General features: G+C 44.0%; 2 protein-coding genes across 2 annotated transcripts; one reads left to right on the top strand and one right to left on the bottom strand.

Annotated features, from left to right (window-relative positions):
- Nucleotides 1-705: 705 nt before the first annotated feature.
- Nucleotides 706-2369, top strand: LOC124674299 (CASP-like protein 2A1). The gene is made up of 3 exons (XM_047210340.1): nucleotides 706-1188; nucleotides 1285-1402; nucleotides 1870-2369. The coding sequence occupies exons 1-3, from the start codon at nucleotides 965-967 to the stop codon at nucleotides 2143-2145; spliced, it is 618 nt and encodes a 205-aa protein (XP_047066296.1). The 5' UTR covers nucleotides 706-964; the 3' UTR covers nucleotides 2146-2369.
- Nucleotides 2370-6603: 4234 nt separating this feature from the next.
- LOC124678248 (sugar transport protein MST4-like) lies at nucleotides 6604-8672 on the bottom strand. Its single transcript, XM_047214166.1, has 4 exons — nucleotides 8514-8672; nucleotides 8127-8440; nucleotides 7787-7911; nucleotides 6604-7696 (listed from the first exon to the last, which is right to left on the bottom strand). Exons 1-4 carry the CDS (start codon nucleotides 8647-8649, stop codon nucleotides 6721-6723), a joined length of 1551 nt encoding a protein of 516 aa, XP_047070122.1. The 5' UTR covers nucleotides 8650-8672; the 3' UTR covers nucleotides 6604-6720.
- Nucleotides 8673-15594: the final 6922 nt, after the last annotated feature.

The following is a 15594-nucleotide window of genomic DNA, read 5'->3' as shown; positions in this document are numbered from 1 at the left end:
CGTGGATGGATTAGCTTGAGGTGTGCCCGTCGCCCCGCCGGTGTCCCCCATATATAGCCACGGCGGGGCGGGAAACGGCGTTCGCGCGTAGGGAACGATCGTCGTGGCGCGGGAACAGTTAATCGACGGTGGCAGTCCTCGACAGGACGTAAAACACCATTAGCGAGCTTGACGCTGTCCCCGGTTAAAAAATACTTCCGCACCGCTGGAGGTACCCAGACGGAAACGGTCGCCCTGAACCACATCGCGTCCGCGGGCCGACGCAAACGGACATTTCGGCGATCTGAAATGCGTCGGTCCGCTGTAGATGCCCTAAGGGCATGCCCAATGCACTGCCCTAGAGGTGCTGCTTCACACCTTTAGTTAGGTTCGGGTGGTCCAAAGTAGGTTCGGATGAGGAAGTAGCTTCCTCTTCAAGAAGTGGGATCTTAAGCCCTAAAAGCATGCTTTTTGGAGAGAGAAGGAGATACATAGTGTCATATTTGTGGGTTCCTTCTCTCTTTTTTCTGACTAAAGTTATAGCTTTCATTGAAGAGATAAAATTCACCATGTTACTTCTTACACCTTTTTTACATGGAGCAGCTAGTTACGTATGCCACCATTGCTCATGCCTAAGCGTCCCGGCGCACAACGCATGTGTCACACGCGGCCGCTGCGAGCGCACACCGAGGAGTGAGTGACGCGACGTAGCTGCCTGCCTTGGCCAGGCATCAATCCACTCGTCTCGTCGCCGCCTTGGACTCGCCCATACGGTACCGCCACCGCGCCATTAACTCCGGGCATTCAAACCACTCCGCTGCTCTCCAACCACCTGTCCTGCTCCTCGCCTTAAATGCGCGCCTCCCGCTCGGCCCGACCTCCTTCCCTTCAATCAGAGAGAGGGACCAGCGCGCGCTAGGATTGTGAGTGAGTTGAGCTCTTGTACTTCTTTCTTCGTAGACGTTGGCTGTTGCTGCTGCTCGAGATGTCCAAGATGGCGGACGAGAAGGTCATGGGGGCGCCGGCTAGCGGCGGCGGAGGGGAGGACGCGGGGGAGCTGTCGCCCGCGGAGGCGCGGGTCCGGCCGCTGGAGACGCTGCTGCGCGCCGCGCCGCTGGGCCTCTGCGTCGCCGCCATGGCCGTCATGCTCCGCGACATGCAGACCAACGAGTACGGCACCGTCTCCTACTCCGACCTCGGCGGCTTCAAGTACGTTGCTTAAATCTTGCTCTTTTCTGCGTTCCCGCAGCGGATCATGCTCTGTTCTGTTCTGATTCCTTTTGGATTTTTGGCCCCAAATCGAAGGTACCTGGTTTACGCCAACGGGCTGTGCGCCGCCTACTCCCTGGTCTCCGCCTTCTACACTGCCGTGCCGCGCCCGGCCACGCTGTCCCGCTCCTGGATCGTCTTTCTCCTAGATCAGGTTATTCACTGATTCCTCCTCCTGTACTGCCTTCGTACCTACTCGCTAGAATCTCTCCTCTTGTACTGCCTTCGTAGCTACTCAGTAGAATAGTTTGTTGCAGCTTTGTTAGATCGAGCTACGAGTCATTTTCTTCTTTTCAATACCACACCTAAAGTCCAGACAGTTCCAGTCCTGTGAAATCTATGCGTGTTCCTCTTTATATTGTTATGCAGTTTGGAGAGCAGAGGATTTCAGTAGATTTGCCAACTTCCGTTTTAATAGAACACACACTGTTCGCACTTGTATTGGTATCAATCTATTCATGCTCAAACTAATTAAGTTCCACCACTCACCACCCACCAGATCCCTGCTTTCTCGCGTCGTGCAACAAGCCTGCACGCCACGATTCTGCGTAGTGCCTGTAATCAGTTCATCGTCCACTATATGTAGCGTCTGTTAACGCGCCATACCTCCGATGGATGCAGGTGTTCACCTACCTGATCCTGGCGGCCGGCGCGGCGTCGGCAGAGCTGCTCTACCTGGCGTACAACGGCGACAAGGAGGTGACCTGGAGCGAGGCGTGCGGCGTGTTCGGGGGATTCTGCCGCCAGGCCAAGACGTCCGTCGCCATCACCTTCGGCTCCGTCCTCTGCTACATCGTCCTCTCCCTCATCTCCTCCTACCGCCTCTTCAGCGCCTACGACGCCCCCGTGCCGTCGCACGGCAACAAGGGCGTTGAGATCGCTGCCTTCCCGCGCTGAGCCATGCATCATCACCGGACGGACCGACGGTCTTGCTAGCTACTACCTCATGGATCAAAACACCTAGTACGTGTACTTAGTACTATCGCTGGGTCTGTGACTGAGTTGTGTAGGCCAACGAAATAATCTGTATGGGTTTATAGTTAATTTCCAGCTACATATAGTACAATCTGCTCCTCTGCTTTTTCACTTGATTATATACTACTCTGCTTCTAGTACTGGTAGCTTTGGTTGTTTTGCTGTGATGGATAATTGGTGCATTCCAAGAATGCGATCTCAGTTTTGCTGCAAACAGCCTAGGCAGCAGTACATTGATGTCATCAATAGAACTCGGGATTTGGATAAACAAGAAAGTGAGACCTATGCAAAGCATTGATGTGATTGAGAAAATGGGGCAACTAAAAAAGCATATTGTCAAATTTCTAAGACCATCTCTCAAACTGTTTCTGAAAGAAATTTGGACACTGGACGTTTAACCTCCTCCGGCTGTGCTCCAAAGCCTTTTTTTTTCTTCCGCCATGGTTCAGGGATGCTAGACATAATGAAATCCCGCGTCGCGAGTGACAGGCCAGCATCGTCAGCCACACAGGTTTCCACGTAGGCGAACGCCCCTTGTCCAACGTGCTGGCGTTAACACGCACCACTGCCACCGCTTCGTCGCCTGCCTCCGGCGTATAAGATGGGGTGCTCGCTCATTGCCTCTCCCACACAACCCTAGTACCATACATCCACAACCCTAGCCGTCGCCACCCAACTTTCTCCACACGCGCTTCATGGCGGGTTCAACTGTTCGCGGTCGCGGCCGCCGTGGTAGGGGCATGGGCGGTTGTGCTGCACACTCGCCGTCGTCTGAGGAAGAGGACTGCCCAGGGCCCCTGTAACAAGTACTTCGAGTTCATCGCCTTCATCAACAACTACTCTTTTAGCAAGAAGAAGCTCCCAGACGCGTTCGCCGAATTTCTTGCCGGCAAGAAGTTCATCTACTTGTCCAGTTGCTACAAAAGCTTTAATGCAATCATGCTCAAATTTAATTCCTCCTTTATATACAAGATCAGAAGACAGTTTTTCTAGTTTGACGCATTGTGTCCAAAAATTTCCATACCTCTGTAAGAGTAAAATCTAGAAAATATCCTCTAGAGATCATGTATAATTAAATTTTATTTGCTTCGCTTAGCTCTCAACAAAAAACATATAAAACACACCAACTAGTTAGACTATGATGGGTACATTTTCTAAGAAATTCTTTATATCTAACATATCATCTTAAAAGATGTTCACGTGGTCTATTATTGAAATAAGTAATACAGTAGTACATCTTGCTTGAGTTGTTTTACTCATAGGGTAACAATGAGACAACGAAGCTTGTGATTAATTTTTCTAGGTGTGTGTAAATTCAATTGAGAAAGCCTTATACCGAGCTAATGCCTTACTCGAAAGTGTTTGACTGAATAATTTCAGTTTCATATCATCATAAGAAATGGCTTTCAACTTAAAGGGTTCACATATATCATTAAAGTAATCAAGATGTGCATATGTGTCTTCTGAATCATCTTCTCCTGCAAATATTTTTCTAGTATGCAATATTTGGAGTAGATAGGGGCTAACCTCATACTATTCATCAGTTTGTGGCTCTAGATATAGGCTCGACAGAGCGGCATTGAATTGCTCTAGATATAGAGTTTTCGAATTGGTTTCCAAACACTTCCATTGTGCGTACTTCGAACATGCTAACAACTAAGTAAAAATAGTAAAATGAAATAACCCAAAACAAAACGTTAAGCTTCCTGGCAATGGTGCCAGAAAAGAGTTTGATATCGGTAAGGTCACAAATCACGTGTAGCTAGTTTTCAAAAATAAGAGTATCAAATCCATATAAAGCTTGTTTGTTAATGGTTTAATTTCCTCATGTTACCTTCACTTAGATGCACTTGCAAGTTGTTTTTAAAATCCAAAGCAAAGAAGTAATGGTTATTTTTAAAAGTGTGTGAATAAAGTAAATGAATGCCTACAATAAACGAGACTACGTGAATGATTAGAAATATTGATTTTGACTTTTATGTACTCTACACTTTGTGTGGCATGGTTCCTTGTATGGGTATTTCCAGGAAGCACGGTTTTCACATCCATCATGGCTACTACCTTTCCAGTTCGCAATCGTGCTAGGTCTGGTAATTTGGTAATTAAGTGTCTCCACATGGTCATGGTTATAGCCAATGGTCCTTTTTATCCTCGCATACACATGATTCACATAGGCGATGGGTTGTTGTCACCTGTACCCCCATGTACTGCCAACCATATGCAACAATGATTCTTACCAAAGATCCGTAGGTAAATATTATATGGTCGATAACACATAACATTGCTGATAAGAACCAACAAACTTCATAACTACTAGACAATCAACAAACTTTTCTTATTTCATTATTGGGCTAGGGTTTCTTCATCTCTCCAAGTATAAATGGATCTACTCATAAATGGAGGCAAATAACATCATCGTGAATCTAGAATGGAAAATGGAAGATCGAATGGATACAAGTACAAATCCAAGTCTAGGTTAAGGATTGCAACAAGATGGCCAATGATGATTCTGACGATGATGACGATGAAGATGATGATGCACTTCTGCTCCGGTGCTCCTCCCCTGGAAAAAATATGGGCACGTAAAATACAATAATGGTGGAGATCTTTCCATAGATGTTCGTAAGAGGGTTCACGAACGAAATTTTGAGTGTAGGTCCACCGTCCGTACAGCCATGTACAGGCCGTATGGTCCGCCGTTGTGTTGTACCTCGTTTTATACGTATCTACGGTCACGTGCGTGTGCCGAAATAAAAAAAATGCTATAAAGATCTTGCTTATGTGATCTCTTCTTTTTCCTTGCGCGACGTATATATATCGTATCAATATAGACAAGTATACATGGGCTAGACATGAATTTCGGCGGATCCAACGTAGGAAAAAATATCAACTATGACCCTTCAACTTAGTTTAGGGGGGAGCACCGGAGTAGCCCTCATGATGATGATGGTGATGAAGATCAATGCCTTGGCCTCCAATGACCCCAACAACAAAGATGATGGATCTCTTCTTGCCAGTTCATCCGTCGGATCACTCCCAGAGGTCGATCCGGTTCATGGTTTTCGGGTGGCTATGTGCTTCGCTTCTCAGATCTGACTTCACGGGCGGATTACATTTGACGAGGCGGTGCTAATGATGGGTGGTATGGTTACACGGTACGGACGGGCCTAACCATACCATTGGTCGTTAAAACCTCTGGAATGAGTTGTTCGCGAATTTTTTCCTTTCCTCAGTTTGGTTCAATGTTGGAAGAACTTTATTACTTCAAATTATCATTATTTCGTCCAGATTTGGTCCCTTTTGCATTGGCTACAAATTACTTTCTTTATATCCAAAATTATCTGAAACTAATAGAATAGATGCATACCAATGTGGTACGAAAAGTCCAACTCTACTCAGGCATTTAGGTGTCATAAACACGTTGCTTTTTAAGCTCATCAATACCCCACACTACTCTAAGACGACCTTCCAAATCCGGGCGGTGAATCTACACTTTATAGAAGGTGCGCCGGTGGAAAACTTTAAACGGAGGTTGCGCTACACGTAGCCCTTTATTTTTAAACACATAAAATTTGTGTTTCAAAATTTTAAAAAATTCGAATCAAAATTTTAGAGATAGCCAATGATGTATACTATAATGATGTAAAAATCTCAATATAAACTCAAAAAACTACAAACGGAGCTGATCTACATGTAGCCCTTTATTTTTAAAAAATTAAAAATCATAGTTTCTAGTTTAAAAAAAATTAAAAACAAATCCTCAATGTTGACAATGATAAAATCTATAAACGTGTAAAATCTTAATGTAAAATTCTTTGTATTGTAGACTACACTAAAATGACAAAATTTGACAGGTTTTGTAGTTTTGAAATGTGCACTATTCGCTATTCTTGGATCCACACATTTATCTTTTTGTTGTAGCCTAAAGTAATAAGAATTTCATATTGAGATTTTGCTTGTTTATAAATTCCATCATTGGCTATATCCAGGATTTTTTTTTCAATTTTTTTTGAAACTTTAAAATACGATTTCCGATTTTTAAAAAATAGAGAGTTACATGTAGCTCGGACTCCATGTATCCACTCTCAATACAAACTACTTTATATTCTAGGCTACACAAAAATAACAAATTATTATAAATTTTATAGTGAATAGTACACATTTCAAGAGTACACATTTTTTGAGATCTTGTCAATTTCTCGTAGCCTATAATACAAATCAGTTTGCATTGAGATTTTGCCGCATTTTGTAGCATTGCCTAACTCTAGGATTTTATTTCAATTAAAAAAAACTTTAATGTACGAATTTTGAGTTTTTGTAAATAAAGAGCTACATGTAGCTCGGCCTCCAAAGCGCCACACTCGTGCGCAGGTGATTGTTGAGAAGACAACTGAAGAAACAAGATACCTTGCATTGCTCGTCAGACAAGACTCAATAGAATGCTAAAATCTCAATCCCGACTTCATGTGAAGATAATTGCTTCAGGGATGATACGAGCTAAATAGCGGCACTGTAGATGTTGTTGGCTTCGCCGACTCTGTGGCTGTTGCCCTCGTCATTGTTCATAAATCGCTTCCAGAACCAGTGACGTTTCCACACTTTGTCAGCCATCTCCTCTATGGGTACGTTCTTCGTTTCGGGGAGGAAGAGCAGGACAAAGAGCGACATGACGACGACACAGATGGCGTAAAACAGAAATATGAAATGCTTGAGGCGGCAGAGCATCGAGAGGAAGGCCTGCGCAAAGACGAAGGTGAAGAGAAGGTTCGTGCAGACGCTGATGCTCTGCCCCGAGGAGCGCGTCTCGAGCGGGAATGTCTCGCTCGGGATGAGCCACCCGAGCGGGCCCCATGACCACGCGAAGGAGGAAACGAAGTTGCACATTATGACGACGACCATGATGGCCCAGTCGCGGTCGAGGTTGTCCGAGTTGTCGGTCACCTTGATCCTCATCACGACGGCCATGGCCACGAGCGACAGGAACATTTGCACGCCGGCGTCCAGCAGCAGCATCCGCCGCCCCACCCGGTCTACCGTGTACACGGACACGAGCGTGGACAGCGCGTTCACGGCCCCCGTGATCACCGCGGAATAGAGCGCCGCGTCGGCCTGGAATCCCAGCGTGGTGAACAGCACCGGGGCGTAGAACATGATGGCGTTTATGCCCGTCATCTGCTGGAACATCTGGAGGAGGACGGTGATGGCGAGCAGGGGACGGTTGCGGCGCTGCAGGAGGCTGCGTAAGGGGTGCTTGACGTTGCGGGCGACGCGGCTAGCCTCCACGATCTCGTTGAACTCCGGGTCCACGTTGTTGGTGCCGCGGATCTTCTTCAGCACAGCTTTGCCCAGCTCCGGCTGACCGCGCTCGATGAGGCTGTTGGGCGTGTCCACCATGAAGAGCGCGCTTGCTGTGAGCAGCAAGGCCGGAAGGCCGGCGAGGGACAGGGAAAGCCGCCATCCCCATGGGTGGATCCTGCACTAGGTTGAAAACCAATTGTTGGCGAGGGACAGGGAAAGCTTTATTATATAATTATACTTGCTGGAAAAGCATAGCCGACAGTACTTGCTAGTTCCAAAGTTGACAATGTTGGCGAAGAGAATGCCGACTGTGATGTTTAGCTGGAACAGGGCGTTGAGCCCCCCGCGGATTCTAGGCGGCGCGATCTCCGACAGGAACAGAGGAACAGCCTGCACGATTGCGTCGTAATCTCAAAACGTGAAATCCAGAATTAATACCGGCTCTCCTAAAAAAATTAACAAGCAATTACATTTTCTGTTTGACATAGCAACTGCATCATTTTGTTATTTCAAAACTTACTAAAAAGCAGCAATAAAATCACGAAATCTAAAAAAAAGCAAAAATCTCGAGAGATTAGGAATCTGAAGTCCAGAAATTCTCTGACCTGGTTGGCAAAGCCAACGCCGCAGCCAAGAAGGATCCTTCCGATGATGCCGAGGTTGTGGGCAGCACCGTTGAAAATGACACCGATGATGAAGAAGGCGCCAGCTATGAGCATGGTTACGCGGCGGCCGAGTTGGCGGGTGGTGTAGGAGGCGAAGAAGGTGGAGGTGAGGCCGGCGAGGTAGAGGGACGATGTGAAGAGCTGCAGGCCCTGGTCGTTGAATTTGCAGTAGCTGCTCCCCTCTTTGTCGTGCTTGTTTCGCAGCACCGTCGGGAAGAACTCACGCAGGAAATCCTCCATTGACGACACCCCGCCTAGACAAACGATGCATCGTTATACTACCATGGCCTAGCTAGCTTGTTAATTAATGGCTATGTAGGACGTTACCTGATACGCCGATGTCGTAACCGAACATGAGCCCACCGGTGGCCGCCATGACGCAGGAGGTGACTACAATAGGCGTGATCTTGGCCTCGAACTCCATGCCGGGCGGCGCCGACACCGACAACCCTCCTGCCGGCATGGTGCGCCCTTGTCGACGAAGCTGGTCTCAGATGTAGTGCGCACAAGGCTCCAAGTCTTGTTATACACAGGAAGTCACGGATGGGAGCACAGTCCAGTCCAAGAGAAACTTCAAACGCATTGGCTCGCTCACGCGTTTGGTCGCTTGATTAGGGGACGGCTCCATCGCATACGTGGAACATCGAGTAGCTGGTAGAAAGTTGGGCATCTTTAAAGAGCACTAAGCTCCCAGGGTCGCGGGCGTCTGTGGTTGCTCCAGCGAGTCTCACCCTACTTGGTCCCACCTGTCGGCGCCGGGCTGGTTTCGTGTTACCTTTCGGTTGTCGGTGGAATCGCCGTCTCTGTGGTATGCTAGAAGGAAAACACGCCTCGTCCTCTTCATTACCTCTGCTCAAGGTCTCCTCCTCCTCTTTGTCGTGCTCGCCGTGGTGGCGAGGGGGGCCATCCCGGTGTTGGCGTAGCTGACGGAAGGCTGCAAGGATGCGATCCAGATCTTCTCCCCGCGTCGACCTGGTCTCTGGCGGGGCTCCAATCTGGTACCATCTTTCCTGTCTGAAACTGCCTCTAATCTGCGACCCGTCCATGGCCCTAGAGGCAAGCCCCATCTGATGAACCACGGTTGTGCTTGAACTCCTCAGTCCTCACAGGATCTTCCTCTACTCACAGGTTTGCTTGTTTCTCTCTCTCCCAAACTGATGTATTTGACATGTACACTATTTGTTTGTTTAAATACCCCAGACAAATGAGATCATGCATTTATTTGATATTGATTTCTTTTTTGAAACTGAATATTTGTTTGAATGCTTCCCGTATATGTGCTCTCCCTAACTGATATATTTGACCCGTACACCATGTGTTTGTTAAAATGCTCCACACAAATGAGACTTGTGTATACTTGATATTGAATTTTGTTTTTGACAATGAATATTGTTTGAATGCTTCCCATTGATCTTAGTGATTTAACCTTCTATACCATAGGTATTTTGATAATTAGGTAATACTTCATTGCATGCCTATAACAAATGAGGCCATGCGTCTATCTGACATGGAATATGTAACATGAAAGTTTCAAGAATTTTTAATCTAGGTAAAGTCTGTACCCAGTCCATTTTACATGCTATAGTTATACAAATGTACGCACTTAGAATTTTTGTACATGCTGGAGTGATCTCAGAAGAGTTGGGAAAGACTTACAGTACATTATACCCTTGCTCTGGATAGTATAGGAGAACTCATAGGAAGAGGAGAACATGTGATTGATAAGTTGATATAGAAAATTACCTGCCACTAGACCAATGGTACAACGGAAATCTTGTCAGTTTTTTTTTTCGTTTCAGATTCTTTGTCCTTTGCAAGGATTAGGTGCAGCTATACATAGTTAGGAAATACGTTGATTTTGTGATAATTAGTTTTATGTATAGGTTTTGGATATTTTCAAACATGGAACTAGACTATCTCATGAGCTTAATTTACATTACTGAAGTGTTGATGTGTATGCGTATGAGTGTTAAGATATCTACGCTCTTTGGTTTTTGGGGAAAAAATTATACAACTTTTCAGCAATACTGAACTGGTCTCTCTAATCTTGCAGATGTAAATGTACGAATGTACTGACAAAGTGACAAGGCTTCGTGATTTTTTGCTGCTTTCTAATATGGGTGAAAAACAAAAGCAAAATTGAGGAGCTAGAGTAGCATATTCAGGTTGTGGAAAGAGGCTTGGAATTTTTCCATTGCTTACCTGTAGTTCTATTTTTTCACGAAAATTAAAATCCAAAACAATAGTGAGCAATTACATGTGAAGATTTTGAATTTTCTGGATAGTGGGGAAATTAATACTTTGAATTGGGATCATGTGATCCATCGTCCAGAGCATCATATGTGGTTTTTTACTGGTATATTGCACATACAGATTAGATTCAGACATTCACACGAGCTGTTCATTGCAGCATGTGCTCGGAGAATCTTAGTCGCTACCCTATTTTGCAATGGATTATCTTGTGCTTTTGCAGTATTTATAGTAACTATCCATGGGAGATACACAGTTGTTGAACTTGTGTTGTGCTCCTAGAGTAGCATAGTCCAATTTTAGCAACCACACAATTGCAGATTTATGTTGGCTCCTCATATAGAAATTTAGAAGGGGCATACACTTAACATTCTTTCATGTACACTACATCGTCGATGAATAAGCCCAACTGGTGGAGACCGGACAACCTTGGCACGCAGCAGATCGTACAAATAGTGGCTGGAAAGTCGTCGGATAGCACCGACAACATCGCTACCTCTGCCCCATACGAGCTCCCTTGTTGTCTCCCCTTCAGTATCATAACGTCTGAATGTTTGTTAATAATATCACAATATAATCTAAAGTTATCAGCTATATGTCCACTTGAAGGCTATCAAATCTAATGCTTTTGTTTTCATAGGTGTTTTTCTGGTAGTTGGAGGTTGGAAACAAGACTGCAGTGTCTTCTCCACTAATTAAGTTCAGAGTACATTGTTAAGACTTCAAATGCTCTAACTTATTTCTTATATATAATAGGAAATACTTTCAACCTGGGATTGGCAGTATTCCAGCATATATAATTTCATGGCATTTATTCAGTTCTTGCATGCATTGCACCAGGTTGAACTTTGGTCTGAAGTTACAAAGTTGTACCCTGACATGAGCATGTTTATGTAAATTAGGTCTTATTTGGGAATTCTTCTGTGTGAGTAAACAATAATTAACGCATTGTTTCAATTTTGCAAGAGCTACATTTTGTAGTTTGAAAGAGCAGAAGTGTTGAATTAAATAGTGCCGGTTTGTCCTGCATAAATTGCTGAAATTTGTTTCTTCACAAGAACTTAGTTGTGTGGTAGCTCTATTGATTGCAAAGCTCTCCTTTAATTATATCCAGCCACTGCAAAATTATAGTTCTCTGGTTGCGCTTCTTAATATATTGGATTAGCTTGCAAATCTTTACCTCCGAAAAAACCTTATTCTTACAGTGTGTACAATACAATAGATTTTTAGTATGAAGTGAGTCATCAACTGACTTTTTTTCTCATCTCCGTTGTTTCCAGACACATCAACATAGTTTTTATTCACGAAAAGTTCTGTTCACCCACAAACAAAATTGTATGATATTTTACGCATTTTAACTGCTACGAAAGTCCATCTTCCACTGTTACGTCGCAAGAGTCATGTAACCTCAATTGTCTCAATGAATTAATTGGTCATGTACCGTGTTAGTGTTCGACAAAACGTTGTCTCTATCATATGATGGATATCGCATCCCTTTAAACCACTATTGCTGCCAAATCCCTTCACTGCCACGTACACCATTTACTCACACAACAAACTTTTCTTTAGGCTACTAATTAGCATAACTGAGATGAGGATAAACCATACAAATGCATGGATGCTTATATTTCACTGTTTCCTAATCCCACTTTCAGTTTTCTCTTTATATCATCTATTCAAAGTTCTGTAGACTGAATCTACCTTACACTTAACAATTCTCTAAGAATGCCTTCCTTTCTAACCTTCATATGCCTTGATATAAAGTCTGCTTTGCATGTCCACATACATACAGAAGATTAGAAGATAGCCATAAAAAAATATGTAGATCATTCTTAATAATGACTAAATCATCAAAGACAAGGCCAACGGAATCTTCTGCTGAAAGCTTGCATGTATCCACCTCTTTCAGTAATTGTACATATCCATCTATTTCCATAATTGTAGCTTCGAAACGATTTTATGCTACTCTGTCCGCGAATTAACATCCCCACCCATCAAAACAAAAGGCTATACGTACCAATCAGAGGCAATCAACATAACTATATTATAGATCGGCACGAAAATGGCTGCTAGAAAGAACTCGAAGGTATAAAGCATACATGCAGCCGTCAAAACAACAGCTGAATAACAACAACAATAGTGCAGCACCACAATCTTCAGAAGATACGGCCAAAGCAGTCATCACAACAAGCTAAGTTACAGCAACACATTGCAAACTCTCTATGCAACCTGCCAACTCCTACTGAACACCAAAAAAGAACTTCTAACCATCAGAGACAATCAAAACACACTGATACTATTCAACGATCTGCTCGACCACACACATCCTTGTGTTGACATCTTCAGCCCTCTTTTCCATTGCCAGACGCTATCCAACACAAGAATAGACGCTACCCAACACAAGAATTGAAGTGATTAGAACATCGCTTATTCCACCAGTTGAGATCCTGTGTCACGAAGCTAGAGTTCCTCTCTAATGTAGGAATCATCACCTCCAAGGCCTTCTCTTCGTTGAATTTGTAACAAAACCGTATACATGATGACAAAGGAACAAACAAGCCATAAAAACTAGACGTTGTTACCGGAGGACGGCGCAGCAGAGCGCGCTGGGTCCATCTAGTAGATAGAACCAAGACTATTCCTTTTGGGAACCGATAATGCCGTTGACCTGAGGTCTGGTACGACCACTCTAGAGCTTCGAATCACAAGTACTCGTAGCTAGTACACTCTGCACTTGATCGATCGGTGAATAGTTGAACCGGTTCAGTTATTTGGACTACGGTAGGCCCTCAGATTTAGATCGAATGATCTCCAACGGATCTGGTAGAATCTAATCTAACTGGTTGTGGTGACTTAGGCCCTGTTTATTTGGGCTGCAGCTTTTGAAAAGTAGTTGTAGCTTTTGAGCTGTGAAAAAGCAGCTGTCAGAAGCAGAGATTTGATATTTGGTAGGAGTGTTGTGGATGGCTGCTGTTGCTGGTAAGAAGGATGGAATTTCTCAAATGCCCCTGAATGCTGGTGAACTTCTATAAATGCTGATTTGAGACGAATTAGCTAATTCTGAATGTGTTTAACACAATTGCCATGCTTAAGGATTGAAATTATGTTGATTTAATTATGTTAGAAGACTTGTTCATATAAAATATACAAGACTTGTCCATATGAACCCAAAAGAGCAACAAGTTTGTAAACATCTAGATATATATTACAAGACTTGTCCATATGGACCCAAAAGAGCTAGAAGTGTTCTTCACGCCTAGCCACCTCCCCTTGATGCGAACAAAACATTGGCTATGTTGTCACGAGCGTTGTTCATGCTAACATGATACTCTCCCAAATCATTGCCCACATTGCCGGCTGATGTGGAACCAACATGCCCCGGAGGCATATAGTTCTCATCATTATCGCATCGATAGAAGTGTAGATCAAACAATTGACTATCACGAATGAAGTTATGTAGTGCTAGACATACAATGATAATCTTTGTCTGCTTCTCTATCGAGTAACTTGATATACCATGCAAGATACGCCATTTCTGCTTCAACACCCCGAATGCTCTCTCAATAGCATTCCGCAAAGATGAATGAGCATGGTTGAATATTTCTTGCTTCCCAGATGGAGGTCCAGCTAGTCTGAACTCATGTAGATGATACTTGGTTCCTGTATACGGTGAAAGATACCCTTCTTGATTGCGATAACCCGAATCAACTAGATAGTATCTTCCTGAAAAAAACACAAGTTAGTCCTAGCATATATGGCACCAATATCATGTAATGAAGAATGGACATGCCTAACATATACCTGAAGGAGGATGAGGAAAATTTGCTTCAAACTTAAGCAATGTATCTTTGAATATCCTTGTGTCATGCACGGAACCTGGCCATCCTGCAACTATGGAGGTGAAGCTCAAGTCAAAATCACAAACAACCATAACATTTTGTGTGGGATATCTAAGGCGACCAACATGGTTCACTATATGAGCAGCAGGCACAGTGACGGGTATGTGTGTCCCATCAATTGCACCAATTGCACCATTGAAATGAGGTGTAAATCTAGAATCCCGTAGCCTCTCATGCATAGTTGGGAACTGTGGATCAGTAGGCTTGATGATATCTCCCGCTAACTGATTCACATAGTATAGCACCTCCGCAAACTTCCTATTGATTGTCTCCCTGGATCTCTTGAATCGGTTATGAACTTGATTCACAGATTATGGACTACCAAGAGTCCATAGAAACATTCCAAGTGCCTCCTTAGAACACATGCGGGTTGACCCCTCCAAACCATATTTTTCAACCAAAGTGTCATGCAAAGAATCAAAACATGGCCTATGCATTCTGAACATGTCATAACAATTGCCCAAATTATCAAATACCCATTGTTGTCCGGCGCATCTTGGTTCTACCCTCTTTTTCTTTGTAACATGCTTCTCAGAGTGTTCAAGAACATGATACATCATTTCTGTATTCCGTTGACGACGGCGCCTTCTTGAATCCATAAGTGCAGACTCGATGCCATCATCACTGTCAGTTTCATCACTATGGCTTGCGCTTATCTAAAAACAACAACATATGATCAGCAAGTAATATATATGATCAAACCAACAACATATATGATCAAAACAGCACCAAATAGCAATTATATGATCAAATCTGCACCATACAGCAATTATATGATCAAAACAGCACCAAACCAGCAATATATATATGATCAAAACAGCACCAAACAGCAATTATATGATCAAATCTGCACCAAACAGCAATTATATGATCAAAACAGCACCAAACCAGCAATATATATGATCAAAACAGCACCAAACAACAATTATATGATCAAATCTGCACCAAACCAGCAATTATATGATCAAATCTGCACCAAACCAGCAATATATATGATCAAAACAGCACCAAACAGTAACATAACATTGTAGCATAAGGATACAATCTCAAAGCACATAGATGCAAATAAAGTTTGAATTCTTGTTGCAACAAGTTTGAAGTCTTGTTGCATGGGACGGCGGGCGATGTTGGCGCGGTGGGGAACAAGGCTGAGGGGCTCCCTTGCACGCGGCGGCCGGAAACGACACGGTCGGCGGCGGCCAGCCCTAACCCTAACCGGGACGGAGCAGAGGACGGAGCAGAGGAAAATGAGGTCGGGG

Source organism: Lolium rigidum, chromosome 7, assembly GCF_022539505.1.
Source record: "Lolium rigidum isolate FL_2022 chromosome 7, APGP_CSIRO_Lrig_0.1, whole genome shotgun sequence".
Lineage (NCBI taxonomy): Eukaryota > Viridiplantae > Streptophyta > Magnoliopsida > Poales > Poaceae > Lolium > Lolium rigidum.
The sequence above is the reverse complement of the archived record's forward strand: the minus strand, read 5'-3'. Positions and strand labels throughout refer to the sequence as shown.

Bases quoted from the DNA above. Each gene is read 5' to 3' on its own strand.
- LOC124674299 (XM_047210340.1), top strand. From the start codon at position 965: ATGTCCAAGATGGCGGACGAGAAGGTCATGGGGGCGCCGGCTAGCGGC. The intron at 1,189-1,284 runs GTACGTTGCTTA...CCCAAATCGAAG, and splicing joins TCCGACCTCGGCGGCTTCAA to GTACCTGGTTTACGCCAACG. The intron at 1,403-1,869 runs GTTATTCACTGA...CGATGGATGCAG, and splicing joins TCGTCTTTCTCCTAGATCAG to GTGTTCACCTACCTGATCCT.
- LOC124678248 (XM_047214166.1), bottom strand. From the start codon at position 8,649: ATGCCGGCAGGAGGGTTGTCGGTGTCGGCGCCGCCCGGCATGGAGTTC. The intron at 8,441-8,513 runs GTAACGTCCTAC...TCGTTTGTCTAG, and splicing joins TTACGACATCGGCGTATCAG to GCGGGGTGTCGTCAATGGAG. The intron at 7,912-8,126 runs GTCAGAGAATTT...GCAATCGTGCAG, and splicing joins GCGTTGGCTTTGCCAACCAG to GCTGTTCCTCTGTTCCTGTC.